The sequence below is a fragment of the Crassostrea angulata genome, chromosome 5 (assembly GCF_025612915.1).
Source record: "Crassostrea angulata isolate pt1a10 chromosome 5, ASM2561291v2, whole genome shotgun sequence".
Lineage (NCBI taxonomy): Eukaryota > Metazoa > Mollusca > Bivalvia > Ostreida > Ostreidae > Magallana > Magallana angulata.
Window position 1 is genome coordinate 1,648,017 of NC_069115.1, and position 20,530 is coordinate 1,668,546.

A 20,530-nucleotide genomic window follows, 5' to 3' on the forward strand; every position below is an offset into this window, starting at 1 on the left:
TTGATCATACTTATCGCGTAGAAGAATATTTTCTGTATATAAAACCAGAAAAAAAATCAAAACTACTAGAAGATACGCATAACAAATAAAAATGAAGCTTCCGCAGTGTATCACTCCTTTATGATTTCCCTATTTTAAAATTCAAAACATTTTATTGAAGAGAACAAAATAAATGATTTAGATTTCAGGCCCAACGTCTGAATTAAGACATATATTTCCTAGCTTAATTGCTTGGACAAATTAATTGTAATCATTAATTTAGTATGTGTTCGTATAAATAGTTTTTAAGGCAAGGCAAGCTACTGACAAACAATTTAGTTGATAAAACATATCAACAGTCTCGTTTGAAGTAATCTTTTCGTAAGTTTTATGGTCGATACAACGACCTTGTCAGCAAATAAAATCTTCCACTGGGTCGCATGCTGACTGACGTTTTTCATACTAATTGTTTGACCATAATTAATCACCTAATTGTCTACGGACTTTTCCGTTTTTTCCCGATTACAACAAAGAGCACACGGCGGGTGTGACCGGTCAGCAGAGGATCTATCTTTTTAGAGGTCCGTGTTGCTCTGCTTTGAATTTTTATTTCGTTTTATGGATTTTTGAAATGGTTGACAGTTTGTTATTGTCATTTTTCATTGTGATTAAACATCTTTTTTATTTTCCGTTAAGGGGGTTGATTAGGAGAAAATAATTATAAATTATGTAGAATCATCATTTTTTTCTTCTCTCGCGCGCATTTCATGTAGTATGAACAGGAAATGTTTCACTCTATTTTCCTGGTTGTTGCTGAAATTCCTATCAGTCAAAATTGAACTAGTTAAGGATTAAGGATTATCATGCTTTGAGTATTATGAGGTGATCATTTCGGTCGGGGCGTGATCAAATCCAAGATAGATTTGATCACGCCAGACCGAAATTATATCACCTTAAAATATTCAGAGAATGATTCCTTATTACATGTACTTATATTTATATAATTTTTAGCAATTGTACGATTAAATATTTAAATATGAAATAAATAAACCCCGCTTGTGCCTCACATTACATTACGTCATTTGAATTTATTGGACTGTGTAGTACAAAATCGATACGTATACTTATCACAGGCAAAGACACTGAAAAATGTAAATATATGTTTATAACTTCCATTCAGTTAAGTTATATCTCAAATAGGACTAGTACTAGTACTGTCTATAGCTATGCAAAAACAAAAGAGAGAGAGAAAGTCAACAACTATATTGTGATATTTACATCTTTTAAACGTTCGACACTTTTTTCCCCAATTAATCGTGTGTACATGTTCTGTAAGTACTGTAAAACCAATTTTAATTTAATTTGCAAGTAGTATTTTTTTAAATTGGTTCATGATGCAGATTATCTTGTACATAATTTAATTATAGACATTTGATGACTAGTTCGCAGCAAATAATTTCTCAAAGAATATATCTCCCAAAAATATTTCTCATGCACACAAAAGTCTACAGTATTTGATAATGGGATAAGATACGCCTCCTACTGGATCCGCCTGTGCAAGAGTTCAAATACTTTAATATAGACCTACTAATCACGTGGTCACGTGATCATCACAATTGACACCATTAGTTATCAAAATCAGGAAGAGAAAATACCAGAACAAGTGCAGAAAAGGTTGGTAGATATTTTGTATCAATTTTAAAACTAGCGTCAAAAGATAACACGTTATTCTACAATTTTTCACCACAAAATTATATTCTCAAGTAAACCAGAAGTAGTTAAAATCGCTTTAACAAAGTAAAGCGATTTCAAAACAAAAAGCGCTGATGTCCGCACACTTTCTTTATTTCAAGGTTTCCGTAAGGTTTAAATGCGTTACTACTCATTAAACGGGCATGGTCACGATTTTGGTCAATTTTTCCCCTAATTTTAATATTAACAATGCACCAGTAAGGCATTTTTAATAGGAAATCCAACCAAAATTTGAGTGTCATTCGTTAAGCGAGTTATAATAGCCTACAATTCGTTGCTATGTAAAAAAAAAAAAAAAAAAGCTTTTGTTTACATTTTGAATGTTGAAGTGAAAATTCATGCAGTTTTAGACCGAAAATGACTACGTTAAACGTTTATTTATGCTTGAAATGAATAAGGAGATAGAAAAAATCAGCTTGAACAAGATTTTTGACGGCATGGAATATTAAACCAAATATGAAAACAAAAACAGGTCTGACACGAGCCTTGTTAAAATGATCTCAAGGACTTGTGAGCCCTGTATCTTGCTAATAACTGTACTACTTACTCACAAATTTCATTCGATTGTAAGAAAAGCATGCATAAAGCTTTGTGAATATAATAGAAACAGAAAAGCAGAATTTGACAAAAATCGTGACCATGCCCCTTTAAATGAGGAATTAAAAAACTATTTATTAATGAAAATTTTCATTTTTTTTCCAGTATCCTGTGAAATAAATCTAAATGGACCCCTTGGGTAATTGGGCCCAGGATGTGTTACGGTGTCGTCTCTGTGAGACCCCGGGCCCCCCTATGTACTGTGACATTTGTCACATACATCTGTGTAAAGCCTGTGTGGGGGAACATCTCTCTGATGAGTCAAACGATCACAAAGTGGTGACGCTTAAAATGAGAGTAAGTACAATCAATTACCCACTATGCCAAAACCACTCGGCTAAACGATGTGAACTTCATTGCGAAAAATGTGACGTCCCTATTTGTGTGCAGTGTGTATCTTCTGGGGAACATCTGGGCCATAGAGCAGTTGACATTTTAAAAAGTCTATCCACCAAAAAAGAAACTCTATTAAAATATTTACAAGAATTAGACAATTCCATTTATCCTATGTACATGCAGATTTCATCTAACATTCAAGTTCAAAAAGATGGCATTAATGAAAACTCCCAAAAATTGACAACAGCTATTAACAAACATGGAGAAGACTTGCACAAAGAAATAGACAATTTCACCAAGAAATTGAAATGTGATCTTCATGAAATGGACTCCAAATACCTAGGTATTTTGAATAAAAAAGAAGACGAAATTACACGCACAATATCTGAAATCACACAAAGTATTGATGATCTGAAGAAGTTATTGGACTCCAATGATGCCAGCCTTGTCTTTGCCTACAAATCCAAAAATGCGAAATTCAGAAGACTGCCTCCGAAACTTATTGTTACCTTACCAAAATTCCTCCCTCGGAAAATTGATAAAGGACATATTTATAAAGAGTTCGGTTCTTTGTCAGAGTTAGCAATAGAGTCAGAAAAAGATGGCTATGAAATGGATTCCCAAGTAGCCCAGTCTTCCTCTTTAGAGAGACCACTCGCTGATGAACCTAGGATCATCACAAACATATACACTGAATACAGAGGCATCAATGAATTCCGCAATGTATCGTGTCTCATTGACACAGAAGTATGGACGTGTGGCATTGACAACGTAATGCGACTCTACAGTCTCAAAGGGGACGTAGTGAAGTCAGTCCAAACCAAGTCAGGGTACGATCCACAGGACATAGCAGTAACAAGCAGTGGGGATCTAGTTTATACTGATAAAGATGATAGAACTGTGAACATAGTGAAGAATAAAAAGATAAAGACAGTGATCAGACTACAGGGGTGGAGACCCCGCAGTGTCTGTTGCACTTTCTCTGGTGATCTCCTCGTTGTCATGACCAGTGATGATTATCAACAAACCAAAGTTGTGCGATATTCTGACTGTATAGAAAAACAAAGTATTCAGTTCAATGACGAAGGACAACCTCTCTTTTCATCTGGTGGTTACTATAAATACATCAGTGAGAACAGGAACCTAGATATCTGTTTGTCAGACTCTGCAGCTTGTGCAGTAGTGGTGGTCAATCAGGCCGGGAAACTCCGGTTTAACTACACAGGCCCACCATCCACTACCCATGGGTCATTTAATCCTCTCGGCATCACTACGGACAGCCAGGGTCGGATCCTGACAGCAGACACGATCAACCACCGTGTCCACATCCTGGATCAGGACGGACAGTTCCTCCGCTATATTGACAACTGCCAATTACATGAGCCACGGGCCCTATGTGTGGATACCAGAGACAACCTCTTTGTGGCTGAGTGGGATACTGGTAGCCTGAAGATAATACAATATACATGTAACACGTGAACATACCGCTTACATAACAATGTGAAAAGTCACACAGTGACGTAATGTATATCTGAACTTTAGTTGTCGATAATGTACTTTCCCGTTTATAAATAAAACGTAATATAAAGAAATGTTCGGTTCAGTTCAGTTTATTTCACTTAAAGGCCATATAAAGGTACACAAGATACATAAACAAAATAAGCATATTTACATATACATGTAAACAATATTATTGTGAAGTACGAAAAGTAAATGGGGTGAACAGACAGTTTGATTGGGGTTTTGTTGTAATAACCAACACAATTTGCCTTATATCGTATAGTTACATGTATATGAAGTCATAGTATATGACAAAACATTTTAGTGTTTGGAGAACAGTTATCTGTAGCTAAAAACTGACTTCGTGATTCAACAAAAATCATTTACTAGATCTTGACTTTAATGCATTAAATTCTAAATTAAATAAAATCCATCGCCAATTTTGTTACAATTACACTATAACTTTGACTTCTTGGACACTATTCCACCTTCCTGCTTCATCAGGAAGGTAAGGATTTGTAGATTAAATTTAGCTAATATTTTCTTAATTTACTTGGTAACAAAAATAAGTAGCGTTCACACTCAAAATTTGAATTTTATACATTACCCCCTTAGTCGATCCGTGAATATCATTATGCCATTTTTATAATTTTTTTTTTTTTTTTTATATAAATTGATCTCTTAACCTTTGGTTTATAATTGTCTTGATCCAATTGGTGTTATAATTGTATGCATATATATGCATCTACCAAATATTATTTCCTCTATTTCTTACGGAAACTTATAGTTAATTCATAGCTCTATAGAAACAGCCAGACTGAAATCTACACGCCCTATTTATCGATTGGTCGAAATCTACAGCGGCTGAAACTGACAGGACTAAAATTAACACGCCCTATTTATCGATTGGTCGACTTAAGAAATATCACGGACTGCACGAAATAATCATGATATCAGACTCAAAGTCTCACATGGGACGATTTGGATGTTCTTTTATATAGCTAATTTACTTATGTACATTAACAGCAATTTAGTGAATTTTACAAACTTTTTCATAATAAATTTATTGATTAGATAAAAGGAAGATGCTAATATAAACAAAAAAATGCTTTCTTTGATGATTCATGCGGGTTATGAAGGTAGCGAACATATGCATTGCATTGGAAACTTAAGGTATCCCACTCCTCAATATTGTTGTATCAAGATTTTCTTGAGAAGTATATCATTGAAATCTGTAGACAAAACATACTTAAAAAATACAAAGATAATGGGGGGGGGGGGGGGGGGGGGGTCAGTATCCATCCCTCTGAGTAATGGCCTATTTAATTTGACCTTTTCGCACCTAAAATGCAATTTCATCCTGATTAGGATTTGTTGTCAGTATTTTTGATTAAGCAAACTTATTTCTACAAATATTGTTTTTAATTATGCACAATGGTCACACTGAATAGAGGGATTACGCAAAAAATTTGTAAGAAGCTGCATAAATTTTTTGTGACCTTTTTGCACTTGAAATAGACAATTTCTATAATAGTTACAATTTGATTTGAAATAAAAACTTTTTGAATATCAAGAATTTTATAAGATTAATCCAGTTTGCCTAGATATGTATTCAGTATCATTTTGACATAATATAACATGGGGGTCAGTGATGTATAATTTTAGATATAGGGCTTCAAAGGTAAAATTCTCGCAAAATTTGACTTAAAAAATTCAGACATGTTCTATATATTTGCATGATTTTATGCTAAACGGCTATCAAATTCTCAAGATTTGATTTTGTACATGTCACACAGAACCTATAAAATATGTTATAACCCTATCAAATGTTAAAAATGTGAATAATGAATAAAGTATAATAAAAAGAAAAGTATATTGAAAATTCATAAAATTGCTTGTTTCTGTCATTTTTGTCTAAAAAACCTTCCGCACGAAAAAATAGTTCCCCAAAAAACTTGTTTGTTTCTTAAATTCAAATGGATTTTCTTTATGAATGTTGTGTAATTATGAAATAATAATCTATCTGTGATGATTAAATAAATAAAATCATATTCATTTCAAATATAATGATCATCTGCGCAATGAAATCAAAACATGAGGAGTGAGATACCTTAAATAACCCGCTAACGCGGGTTGTGTATTTTTTCTGCAATATCGCTACCTTCATATCCCTCAAATGAATCATCAAAGAAAGCATTTTATTGTTTTGGACCACTCGCCCAAGTAAATGGGATATAATAGTCTGTTTGGGATATAATATCTGAAATAGGATATAAACTTAAGTGCAAAAAAATAAAAATTTAATATTGTGATTTTTAATATAATTCCGCAAAAATGTATATCAAACGCAACAGCATTTGCTAAGCAATTAAGTATTCTTATAATCTGTTCTAATAAATTAAGATATTTTGCAAGTAATCTAAGTAAACATCCGAGAAGTTTAACTCTACATGAAAATGTGTAGCCTTCTTAAAAGTAGGTTAAATTGATGAAATTATTTTGTTCGTTCGTTTAATTGTTTGTTTGTTTGTTTGTTTTGTTTTTTTTTGGGGGGGGGGGGTGGGGGGTGGGGTGATGTCAAAAATCTTAGTTTAATTTCGGCGCTAAGCGGGCACGTAGCATAGACAGGACTTTTCTATTAAAAAAAATTAAAAATCGTCGGAAGACAGATGAAATGATGCCCAGAATCTATTGTATTCAAAAGCTACAAGCACTGATAAGAGTGGCGTTTCATGATATTTAGATCGGGCTCGAATATGCCTAGAGTAAAGTATAGTAGTCGATAAAAAATATAGAAAAATACGGTGCTGCTGGAAAAAGGTCAGATTTCATAACAGGAAGCAGTATTGCTCAAGTGATCTTCAAACTTTTCTCAAGCAAGATTGTTTTTCCCGCTTCAAAATTATCTTGGTGAATACAAGCCTGATATTTTTTTTATATTTATCCTTTTTACAAATTTAATCCGATCATTTTCATCATGTTTGTAAGCCGAACACCGATTTCTTCATTTCTTAAATCCGGAAATATTGTGATCCACCCAAACAGTTTTTTATTATGTTAAATTTCCATATAAGGAAATGAAAACATTTGATAGCCGCTTCCGGTTTAAACACATGTAATGAGTAATTGACTTTCGCGTAGTACGGTAGTTAATTTTAGGTTTTGAGTCAAATCAGACAGTCAACCATACAGAGACCAGGTAAAAGATGCAGGTACGTGAAGAAAGTTAACCGATTACTTTGTAAAATGTGGCTGAGACTTGCTGTATTTTGTAATAAGCAGTTTCACTTTTCACGTGTACATGTATCATGTTTTTGCTAATAGTGTACATATCCCTAACTTGTTTGTTGTATACACGAATAATTTTTATTCTAAAGAAAGAGACAAGGTGAATTTTTATGTTGACTTGTTTAGATGAAAAGATTTGTATTTCTTTAAAACATGTACATTCAATAAAGTTTATACTTCCTTTACTTGTAAAACAAGGTAAAAATAATTATATGTTTTAATAGAAGCAGTGTTTTATTTTGGGTTTTATATTATCGTAAGTGTTCATTTATCGGGGGTACAAGACCTGAGAAATGTTGCAGTGTAAGTTTTAGTTTGTTTTTGACCGAGACACACCCCTTCCTCTCACAGTGTGCCCTCCTGAATACTTTGGGGTCATTCTAAACAGTGCCCAGGGGCGTTCGGTTTTATAAAATAGCATACGAATTGGCGTTTCGTCATTTTTTTTATCTTTGGCGCTCCCACAGGGGCCAAGCCCGTTTTAACATTAATTTCAATGTAACCATAAATAAAGAAATTAATGTTAAAACGGACTTGGCCCCTTTGGGCGCTCCCAGTGCTTTTTGTGGGTTTTTGATCCGATACTTTGTCACAGCCATTTTCTTTTATCAAACTACCTACGTCATACATTTGCTGTTCACTAGGATCCAAATGCAGATACAGAGTGGAACGATGTTCTCAGAGCGAAGGGCATCATCCCGCCAAAGGAGAAGGAAGTCTCGGAGGAAGACATCGTCAATATATTGGAGACGACCATCCAAAATAAAACATCTGGTATGTTCTCCATAATTAGGTCAAACTCATCGTCGCAAGCCACAGGTTTTGTGTCCATTCTATTTCCTCTCCTTGAAGGCAAAATCAGTACACCACTATTCTGAAGATCCTTTTAAGGCTGAGGACTTCTAGACCCGAGTTTTAAACAAACTTTGATAATATCTGTGTCTTAACTCGTGGCTTGTGACGATGGGTAAAACTAAGTTACATATAAATGGATGATTTTTTTTTTGGTGGGGATATAATTTGATCATTTGTGTCAATTTACAAAGATTCATCAAAATAAAATTTGCTTGGTCCATTTTATTGGTTGTAACAGTTTAATTTTATTTTCATACATATGTACTAACCAATTATCGTAGAAAGCTGTAAACAATTAGATATTTACACCAGCAGAATTTATCTTATTTCTTAGATCAATATAAATCATGTAAAAAGGAAATCATGGAAATGAAAATAACTTTAGTTGGGTCACATGAACAATACAAAGCACATTCCTTGTGTTATCTTTTATCCAAAATAAAACTTTATCTAGGGTTGGCAATGTCTCTGATCAGGTAGAATTAATCAAGAATTGTGGTTTCTCATCAGTTATGAATCGTGTTGTGTTACAAAATTTGATACATTTCAAGCTTAACATATCGGTTTAATAAATACTATTATCACAATGCTGCTGCCACCGCCTATCTATCGCGTCAGTCGATAAAAGTAAAACTAAATATGTCGCTGTACTTTCTTAGGGAAATCATTTGAGGACATGTCATTGGATGAATTAAATGAAAAGGAAGATGATATTGATGAGGAGGAGGAGAGGATATTCGAGGAATACAGGTTGGTATACAACAACCGAAAACAACCTTACCTAATGTCTTAATGTTTATATTATATGTGAGGGAGGACTAAACTCCATAAGATCCTGCAACTGCAGCGTTTGTTCACTGCTGCCATGCATTTCACTCAAATCAGAAATATGTGAAATTGTAATTTGGCTTTTCTTCATGAACTCATAAATGTAGCCCAAAATTGCCTGCACCAAAAAAAATTGCATTATTACAGAGACCCTCTGGAACTGTAGCATTTTTCCAACTTTCTTCAACTGATGTAAATGTCCAGAGAGAGCTTATTGCTAAACATTATAGTATCTAGTCCACAACAATCTCATATCTACAGTATATCTTTTGTTGGATCTTTAGTCTAACCATAGTGGAGTACTCATGATTTGTTTCAATTCTGTTGTCTTTTTCGAATGGAATTTTTGAATGAAATAAACTCTAATATATTTAATAACTTATAATTATCTCTTATTAATGCATTTGATTTAAAAAAAAAAAAACACTTTTATTATGAATTACAGTTAATGTTTGGAATGACCAATATTACATCCTACTTGATACATGTAATATGTTATTCAAGTATAATTGTGTGTGTCTGTAGGCGGCAGAGAATGGCAGAGATGAAGCAGGCACAGCTAAAGGCTCGGTTCGGAGAAGTCCGAGAAATCTCCAAGGTCGATTACGTCACCGAGGTCAACAAGGCGGGGGAGGGTGTGTGGGTAGTCCTACACGTGTACAAACAGGCGTAAGTATTACGTTCTGTGTTACATATGTACAAACAGGCATAAAGTATTACTTTATGTGTTACATGTGTACAAACAGGCGGCAGTATCAAGTGATGTGTTACATGTAAAATACAAGTGATGTGTTACATGTAAAATACAAGTGATGTGTTACATGTAAAATACAAGTGATGTGTTACATGTAAAACACAAAGTGATGTGTTACATGTAAAATACAAGTGATGTGTTACATGTAAAATACAAATGTCTATATACACATGTATGTCATATAAAATGAATTTATACAAATAAGGGTATATATCATATAATGCATTACATAGTTTATGATATAAATTCCAACATACAATTTTTACAATAGTACGTATCACATAATGTTTTATATTTAAAATAAATTCCTAGTGCATGCATACCTATCACCTGAATACACTGTGATACTAATTTACAGCAATTTATTTTACACACTGTCAGGTTTACATAATGTGAAACTCTATACAGGGTTATTTTTGCCCTACTTCACTTACAAACAGTTTCGCCCCATCTTGAATTCACCCAGACAAAGTTGTGTTTAAAAAGAGATAATTAGAGCTAATGCAATTCTCCCAGTTCTAGATTTGCCTGTAGAAAAGGAGGCCGAAAGGGGCGAAAATAAAATGGGGGCAAATATTTTCCTGTATTAGTGTTTAGAACCTGTTTAAGAGAAATTCACACAAACAGGCATAACCATCACATTTTGTATAACTTGTGTATAATATATACCCTACAAACAAGTGTTGGTTTCACATTATGTAAACCTGTGTGTAATAAATTGCTGCAAAAATAGTATCACATAGATGTTAGGAGGTAGAAACATCAGAGAATTGTGGAATGGGGAATACTTTTCATAAATTACAGTTTAGTAGATTTGCGTTTATGAAAAATGATTTAAATTCTGGGATGAGGGTAATCTGTGAAAACCATAAAAAAGAATGACTTTGGATAATAATAATTCATATCACTGCACGTATTATCTGTCTGATTACTTTTCGCTTTTTTATTCTCTTCATTATTTGATTCAATGTCATAAATTTACATCAGCATGCATATGTTTACTCTTAAGTTGATAACAATTTTATTTTTTCCCCCAGAATTCCATTATGCAAATTAATCAACCAGCATTTGTCGGCACTTGCCCAGAAGTTTCCTGATGTGAAGTTCCTGAAGAGTGTTTCCTCTGTCTGCATTCCTAACTACCCGGACAAAAACCTCCCGACGTTATTCGTGTACTACGAGGGTGACCTCAAAAAGCAGTATGTTGGACCAATGGTGTTTGGTGGAATGAACTTCAAACAAGACGGTAAGGAGTAGGTTTGGTCAAAAATCAAAATGCAAATTTGTGTCAGTGGATTGCAAGAACTATGGATTCTATTTTTTTCTATATTAATAATTTGAAAGGCAAAGGAAACGAAATTCAAAATGCGATTTTATGAACCCAAGAGATAAGATTATTCAGGCTATCTAGGTACACCAACAGTTATCTCATGAGTTCATAGAATCTCTTTTAGAATTTTGATTTCTTTGCCTATCTAATAATGATAGAGAAAATCCATTATCTTTTATTTGTGTTGAAAAATCTATCTTTCTCTTGCTCCGTTTCTCTCTCCCTCAATTTTGCTCCCCTTTTCTCTCTCTCTCTCTCTCTCTCTCTCTCTCTCTCTCTCTCTCTCTCTCTCCGGTCTGATTCCCTGCTCTGTGTTGTAGAACTTGAGTGGATGCTGTCAGAGGTGGGGGTACTTAAGACAGAGTTGGAGGCTCCGCCCAAACAGGAAATCCGTGACGTGATGGACTCAGCGCTACGACAGAGTGGGCAGGGAGATGACGACAGCGACGAAGATGATTGGTGATCCTCATAGAAATATATACCATCGTATTATTCCCATCAAGAAACAAAGACTAATTTCGTATCATTGAAAATTCAATGTACCGGTACATGTATGCATGAAAGTGAAGAACAATAGTGTAATCTTAATTTTAATGAACTACTTAGTACACAAGCACCTGTGATGAACAAACATGAGTCTTATGTGTCATAGGAGTTTTTATTCCAACAAATAACAGACTAATTCTGTATCATCTAATATATCCGAGTATTCAATATTCTTGAGAAGAGAATAAATTTATAAAATTTATTTTAATTAACAAAGTTGTACATAAAATGAACATATGATGAAAGAATTGTAACCGTGGACAACATAGTTATCTTAATGTATAGGAAACTTTATCACACCAGTGAATAAATGAAAGAAATGTTCACAGAGTTGCACAGCTACACAGATTTATGGTCTCATTATGAGAGATCATTAAAACTAAAGCAAGTTTGTGACTCAAGGCTTAAAAGTATGTTATATTTATTTTTATAGGGCATAACTTCTAGCAGCACGATTTTGTAAATTACCATATTCATTTAACGCTGAAATTTTATTTTATCGAACAAAATACAAAATACACATACTTATGTACATGTAATGTGTGTAATGTTTTATAATTTGTATTATAAAATATGTAAATAGTTTATCAACAGTAAAATATATAAACCATTTTTTATTAAATGTTTTTGATTCTTTAAGTTGTAAAATTATTTCTGTTGAAACAAAGCCAAGACTCGGGGCCACCGGTCACTTTGTGCAAGTCCTTGGAGTTAGCGAGTGTTTTCTAGCTATGTAACTTTATTGTCAACAGCAAAAGTAGAAAGCACCATATCTGAAAGATGTAAGAATTATTTATTATAGCAACAAAAATAAAGCTTAATTATGAAAAAGCTAAACTATGCTTCTAAAAGCAGACATTATGTGTATACTTTTCATCGCCGTTTTACTGGATCTTAGATTAAACTTCTGTCTTGTCGTGCATGTATGATTTATAATCTATTAATACCATAAGAAATTAAGGGAATTGCTTAGGTGATATATTTAAGAAATAAACAGCAAGTTGAAGAGTTATATATGGGATATGAACTCATGGTTGGTCACGTGATCAAATCCTGTGAAGCTCGATACAAACAGGGGTACATTTTCATGCAGAGGAAAACATGATTAACATACCTGTTAACCCTCCCGCATTGCGCGGGAGACTCCCGCAAAACGGCCTAAAAATCTAAGATCTCCAGCATCCAACCTATCTCCCGCGCGGGAGACAAATTTCTCCCGCAATCGTATTTGTCTTCCCCATACTCCCCCCCTCCCAATTCTGAATCTTTACATGCAAATTTCAACAATCACTGCGGGTTTTTCTCGGATTTTGAGCTAAAAAAAGCTGCTGTGTAGCTTGAATATATATCAAAATCCATCCAATTACTGTCTACCGTGATCATAGTATGACATGTTATAGTCCAGTTTACTTTTTACGATTACTTCCGGTGTTTACTAAATCAGTTACGTATTTAGTTATCCATAGGCCTTATAAAAAAATAAGTGAAAGCTTGAATCATCTTGATTTTACTCTGTAACACCAAAAGAAACAATACACAGCCAGTGGTGTCACTTAACAGGTGCACAGGTAAAGCACCCAAACCACGTGCAGTGAGTCGTGACTAATTCTGTCTGGCCAGCACGGTCGGTAAAAATCAAAGTGAGTTTGGAACACTGAGTGTTTATACAAGCTACCGATAACAGTGAAGCTTGAAGAAAAAGTGTAAAAGCATTTCACAAGAGTTTTTGAAGTTTATAGTACCGGTACTATGAATTGCATGGATGCTATAGACATTACAACAAAGATCATTTTTAAATGATACTGGAGAAATACATGTTGTTTAATGAATATTATTTACTGGTATTTTCTTAACTGGGTTTCACTGCATATTCAAAATACGCAAAATCAAGAAAAAGGGAATGACCCCTCAAATTAGGGGCTAAGAGAACTCTAAAAGACTTTTTACAATAACTCTTTATTGAATAATAATTTGTTATTAATTATAGGAGCAAAAATATTCATTGTACAACTGTTTATCTATACAGTACCATATCTAAGTCATATATTACGTAATTAGGGGTTTTTAGGGGCCAGAAATTCAAAAGTTTGATCATTTATAACTGAAAAAGGAGAAATATTTTCAAAAAGTAATGTAGAACAAAAGTTGCTCAGAATAATGTTCTGTACAACATGCCCCCTTAAATTTTATGTTGATGGCCCCATTAAGGAGTTTAAGGGTCGGCCCCTAAAACACATTTGTTCAGATATCTCGAGAACGGTTAACACTTGATGAACACTTGTTGAAAAAAATATGTTTATATTTGCAAGACCTTTAATTTGATACCAAGAAAAAGGGGCTGGCCCCTCAAATTAGGGGAAAAGAGGGCTCTAAAGTCTTCTTACAATAAATCTTTACTGAACAATAATTTGTTATTAGTTATAGAAGAAAAAATGTTCACTGTACAGCTGTTTATCTTTATAGTACCATACTTAAGTCATATATTACGTGATTAGGGGTTTCAAGGGGCCAGAAGTTCAAAACTTTGATCATTACCATCTGAAAAAGGAGGAATAATTTGAAGAGCAATGTAGAACAAAACATGTTTAAAAGAATGTACTTAACAATATGCTAACTAAACAACTAAAAATTTGTTGTTTTTGGCCCCGATAAGGAGTTAAAGGGTCAGTCCTGAAAAACAGTTGTTCAGATATCTTTTGAACGTTTAACAATTCGTGAATACATGTTAAACAAAATATGTTTATATTTGCGAGACCTTTTATTTGATATAAAGAAAAAATGCTGGCCCCTCAAATTAGAGGCGAAAAGGGCTACTAAGTCTTTTTATAAAAATTCTTTTTTAAGCGGTAACTTGATATTAATCATTCAGAAAAAAAACCAAAGCACTTTTAAAGCTTAATCTTACAGTAAAACTTGTTTTAAAATCGGACGATGCACTACAGATAAATTGGGGTTTTTGTTTAAAATTTGATTTTTCCTGAAATTTTTGATTCCGCGTTCTTGGTTTGAAAAATAGCGTAAAGTTAACTGTAAAATTAACTCGTACCAAAAATTATTGTAAAGTTGTTCTTGAACACATTCGGATTTTTTTTTGTTAGGACGTTCTTAAAATCGGTAAGGCTTTTGTTAAGTCGTACTTAAGATCGATCGGATTTTGTTAAGTCGTACCAAGAATTATTCGAATTTTTTCTTATTGTTTTAGTTACTCTTGTTATTGGTTTAAAAACTCTGCTTCTTACGGGTACTTTTAGCTTCACTATCAACATTAAAGGAAGACCCACTAGTTGCTTTGCAACGAGCTTTGCTCTAGTTATTATTAGGGTTTTCCCATTCTAAAAGATTTTTCTACTGATTGCTATGGAACTTTCAGGGTATGTAGATAATGTTAAGATCTAAAAACGGTTTTTTCAAATTTTTAAAATCCACTTCCGGTTATGTGTTATTGCTCTTTAATTGAAAATTGGGGGGTCTTTTGTCCAGAGTTGATCTCGGGAACTACAGATGATAGGTGCATGAAATTTGGCAAAATTGTAGCTAACGTGTTGAAGTTGAGCTAGCATGAAAGTTTTGGTAAATTTCTTTTTCAGTTTTTGAGCTATTTGTCGCCAAAGTTCAAGGTTTTTTCGGGGCTAAAATTTTGTTGCTTTTGTATTATAACTTTTAAACTAAAAATATTTGGTTAAAACATGAAGAAAAAATGTTTAGAATAACAAGGGCTTTCAGATGAAATAAAGGGCTGGCCCCTATAATTAGGGGTCAGCAGTTCATACACGTCTTTTTCTGATTGTTAAAAATGTTATCATTTTATGAAAATAATAACTAGATTTCTTTTAATAAATTAAATTTTGTAACTTGGTATACAATTATAAACAAGCTCTCTGCTATACATATATATATGCTGCATTTATTTGTAATTTCATTAAACAAATATGCAAGAATCGTACACGAACAAGTTAATTTTCTACATAAACACGCAAGCAAACAATGCCGTTCAGGGCGAAGCATTTATTGTTATTGTTGTTATTAAATTTCACAGTTTTATTCTGTTTGTCTAAATCATTTATAAATGCAATGAACATACACTACTACGTGCTATGTGACCGTGCAGAGCAAATCTGTGTCGGGGCCTCCCTGTCTGTAACCCCAAACATAAACAGATAGGTAAAGTTAGCTACTAGTAACTGGCTACGAGAAGTAATATAAGCTAGCTACTAGTAACTGGCTACGAGATGACAGAAACTTGGCTTCTAGTTACTAGCTATTGTCCAAGTGAGAAAACATACCTAGTATGATTTCTATTCGTGTTCTTAATATGAACAATGCACTATATTATAATTTACTCATATGCCTCTCATACTCTCATCGATAATTGATGCATTTCGTTTTAAATATCTCTATTTTAGACAATATTGTCTAGTTGACTCAAGTAGCTGTACTTATAGATTGAAAATATCAAAAACGTGTTATTAGTTATAACAATCTATCATATCATCATCTTCATATTACAACAAAATTACTCAAATATCTCTCTTAATCTTGTCAGCTATCAATGCATTTCGTTTCACTGTATCAATTTTAAAGACAATGTTTTCATGCAACTCAAGTAGCCGTACATAAAGATTAAAAACATCTTCAAGGGTTGTTAATATCAACTTTCAACATAACATTACGACACAATTACTCAGATATCTCTCTTTATGTAGTCAGCTACTAGTGCATTTCGTTACAAATATCTTTATTTTTTGGCGGTTTTGTCAATATATCTCAAGAAGCTGTAAAAATATATTGCAGATATATGCCAGACATGCTTATATCAATATTCCTTCAAGACATCCACATAATATTAGGACACAATAACTCAGATATCTCTCTTTATGTAGTCAGCTACTAGTGCATTTTATTACAAATATATTTATTTTTTGGAAGTTTTGTCAATATATCTCAAGTAGCTGTATATATATAGATTGAAGATACATGCCAGTCTTACAAATATGAACATTATGTCAACTCATCCCCATAATATTACGAAACAATTACTCAGATATCTCTTTTTGTGTAGTTAGCTACTAGTGCATTTTGTTACAAATATCATTATTTTTTTGGCGGTTTTGTCAATATATCTCAAGTAGCTGTATATATAGGTTGAAGATATATGCCAGTCTTGCTTATATCAACATTCCTTCAAGACATCGATATAATATTTCGACACAATTACTCAGATATCTCTCTTTATGTAGTAAGCTACTAGTGCATTTTGTTTCAAATATCTTTTTTTAGGGTTTTGTCAACATATCTCAAGTACAGTACCGATCAGACCCAACCTAACAGAAAGTAAACACCAACTTAACCCCTGGTCTACTTTCTGAGTTAACTCTTGGTTTACTCCGGGTTTACTAATTTAAAGTGGACCCAGAGTTAACCCAAAGTTAACCCAGAGTGGACACAGAGAGTAAACCTGGTCAGAAGTATACCCCAGAAAGCAGACGCAAACTCTGTATTCGGAGGGGCAGGAATTACAGGCAGTAGGATAAAAAAATTAAAGACGGTCTGCTTTACACTTAAGTGCGTACAGTTGACCTTAAAAGCAATTTCCAAGTAAACCCAAAGTAAACCCCGAGTAAACCCAAAGTAAACCCCGGGTGGACCTAAATTTTCAAAAAGTAAACCCAGTGTGAACCCCGAGTACACCCGATGGACCTAAATTTTCAAAACGTAAACCCAGTGTGAACCCTGAGTAAACCCCAAAAGTAAACCCGGGGTTAAGTCGGGGTTTTTTTCTGGTGTTAAGTAGGGTCTGATCGGTACTGTAGCTGTATATATAGATTGAAGATATCTACAAGTGTGGTTAATTTGAACATTCTAAAAGGTCACCTACATAATATTATGACAAAATTACTCAGATATTTCTTTAAATCTCGTTAGTTACTTGTGATTTCGTTAGAAATGTATACATCCATTTTTTTTAAACAATATACCTCCATATAATATAATATTCCATATACCTCAAGTAGCTGTACAAATAGATTGAAATGGCTACAAGCGTTGTCAATATCAAAATTGTATCAGGTCATCTACATACTATTACGACACAGTTACTCAGATATCTCTTTAAATCTAATTTAAAGCCAGTTACTATTAGCCAGTTTCTAGTAGCCAATTCTTATTCATCTTGAGTCAGTTACTAGGAGCTGGCTTTTCTTACTCCTCGTAAGAGATATATCTGAGAAATTGTATCGTAATATCATGTGGATTACCTCATAAAATGATGTAATTAACAACACTGGTAGATATCTTCAATCTGTAAATACAGCTACTTGAGGTATATGAACTAAACTGTTGACAAGTGTTCCTTTTAAATGAATGATCGGCAATAATGATATATTGATAGCAAGAAGCAATCAACATGATCAGTTTAATGTAAAATAATTAAAAAAAGTACTGTATTTTTACAAAATATAGAATATTTTGAATCTGTACACCATAATTTCACTGAGTAGGACTCTTCAAAGAGCATTATAACGTATAAAAAGAATGAATTGTATTAAGGTAGTCCTATACTCGGCACTAAATGGGCTCAATCATTAAAATTTTAGCTTTAAATGATAAATATACATTCTAGCAATACATATACAAAAGAAAGTATGTATGTTTACATGCTAGTTTGTTTGGTATCACCTCTCAGACGGGTGTACCCCCTTGCGAAAATTATTGACAATTATGAAATTAGCCAAACGTCCGTTTTTCCTAAAAATAATTACCAATTTTGGGAAAATTAGAACTGAACATACAAAATAGAGTATAAATATTTATTTAAACCATATCTCATCAATAATTTTGCGCAAATTTTTGTAAGTAAGTACGCTTTATGGGCCTGATGTATCAAAATAGAATACAAAAGATGCAATGCTAGTATCGCGTTTGGTAATTTTTTTTTACTATTTTATGGACTCAAACTTAAATTCATGGTGTCATAAATTATATAGATTGACATCTTAGAAAAAAGATTTGGTAAAATAAATTATATGTTGACGAGTTACTTTTCACGCTATAAGCTCTAAACCAAGTAGACCCTGACGAAAAAATCCGTAAAAATCACATTTTGCTACAGTTTTCTGCCTAGATCTGTCAACAATGTTAGATATCATTTAAACATTAATTAATTGACGATTGATTTAATTCGCAATAGCTTCTGTCTCTAAATTTAAACCGGTTTTAGTAAAAGAAAAAGAAAAATTCGGAGGGGGGGGGGGTCAAAACAAAGAAGTTATAAGCATACCTGAGATCCTGGTTAATCAGAAACTTCGTTTTTCATTTTACTTTAACAGAATCGAGTTTCTCAACATTAATCATTTCTATCTCTTATAGAATACATATATTACCGTTTTAATTGCTTATTATTGCCATTGTTTACAACAGCGATGTAGAGCAAAATCAATACCGGGTATCAAAAACGCTTTGTAAAAGTCGAATCAATATTGTAAAATCCGTATTATGACGTAGTGCGATACTCGGACTACTTTAAAATAATTAAATGCGACTGAAAAACATTGAATGCCATCATAACTTGCTATTGAGGTCGCATTATAACGTAACCTTATTTATAAATCAAGCCGTCTTCCTCACTTCTATTATGCAACATCAATAGATCGAGGTCAGTTCATGGAGCATCTTCTTATGATTGAGGTCAGTTTATGGAGGTCAACTGCATTACAGAATGAATCTTTCGATCGAAATTCTTTCGTGTGAGACAAAATGTGCATTCTTGAATTAACAGGTCGAACTGTATTTTATGCATGTTTGCATCTCTTAAGGTAAATGAATTTAAATAAAACTGAGTAAAATGTTACATAACTACTAAACCAAACTTTTATAAAAACTACTTATGCAAGCGGAATGTGTGCGCACGAGGAAGCATTTGCCGGATGCCTCATATGGCCACAATAGTGATCGGCCGAAGCCTATCACAAAAATGGAGGTACCTGTAACGACATGAACAAGTAGCTGACGAGATTAAGAGCGATATCTGATAAGTTGTGCCGTAATGTCATCTCATCGAATGTTCAAATAAGCAAGACTGGTACATATCATCAATCTATACATACAGTTACTTGGGAAATGTTGACAAAAACCATAACAAAATAAAGATATCTGTAACAAAATGTACTAGTGGCTGACAAGATGTAAAGAAATATTTGAGTAATTGTGTCATAATATCATGTAGGTGACCTTATAAAACGTTAAAATTGAAAAATGTTAACATTTGAAGATATCTTCAATTTATATATATAGCTACTCGAGATATATTAACAAAAGTGTCAAAAATAAAGATATTTTTAGAAAAATGCACTAGTGGCTGACAACATAACAGATATCTGAGTAATTGTGTCGTAATATTAGGTAGATGACTTGACAGAATGTTGATATTAGCATGTCTTGTACATATCATCAATCACTTGAGATAGGTTGACAAAACAAAATATACTAGTAGCTGACGAGATTTAAAAAGATATCTGAGTAGTTGTATCCTAATATCACGTAGGTAACCTTATAGAATGTTCCAATTAATAATACTTTTAGCTGTCTTCAATATATATATATATATATATATATATATATATATATATATATATATATATATATATATATATATATATATATACAGGTACATGTATTTGAGATATATTGACAAAACTGCTAAAAAAGATTTTTTAGAAAAATGCACTAATAGCTGATGATATAAAGAGAGATATGTGGATAATTGTGTC

At 33.1% G+C, this 20,530-nt stretch overlaps 2 protein-coding genes across 2 annotated transcripts; both read left to right on the forward strand.

Moving 5' to 3' along the window:
- Positions 1-1,584: 1,584 nt before the first annotated feature.
- Positions 1,585-4,762, forward strand: LOC128186190 (uncharacterized). The gene is made up of 2 exons (XM_052855960.1): positions 1,585-1,653; positions 2,434-4,762. The coding sequence occupies exon 2, from the start codon at positions 2,455-2,457 to the stop codon at positions 4,141-4,143; it is 1,689 nt and encodes a 562-aa protein (XP_052711920.1). The 5' UTR covers positions 1,585-1,653; positions 2,434-2,454; the 3' UTR covers positions 4,144-4,762.
- A 2,455-nt stretch (positions 4,763-7,217) lies between these two features.
- Positions 7,218-11,735, forward strand: LOC128182759 (phosducin-like protein 3). The gene is made up of 6 exons (XM_052851502.1): positions 7,218-7,376; positions 8,097-8,226; positions 8,967-9,057; positions 9,661-9,804; positions 10,927-11,135; positions 11,540-11,735. Exons 1-6 carry the CDS (start codon positions 7,371-7,373, stop codon positions 11,680-11,682), a joined length of 723 nt encoding a protein of 240 aa, XP_052707462.1. The 5' UTR covers positions 7,218-7,370; the 3' UTR covers positions 11,683-11,735.
- Positions 11,736-20,530: the final 8,795 nt, after the last annotated feature.

Excerpts from the sequence above, each read along its gene's own strand:
- LOC128182759 (XM_052851502.1), top strand. Across the intron at positions 9,058-9,660 it reads AGGATATTCGAGGAATACAG|GCGGCAGAGAATGGCAGAGA; the intron begins GTTGGTATACAA and ends GTGTGTCTGTAG. Across the intron at positions 11,136-11,539 it reads AATGAACTTCAAACAAGACG|AACTTGAGTGGATGCTGTCA; the intron begins GTAAGGAGTAGG and ends TCTGTGTTGTAG.
- LOC128186190 (XM_052855960.1), top strand. The coding sequence starts at position 2,455 with ATGGACCCCTTGGGTAATTGGGCCCAGGATGTGTTACGGTGTCGTCTC.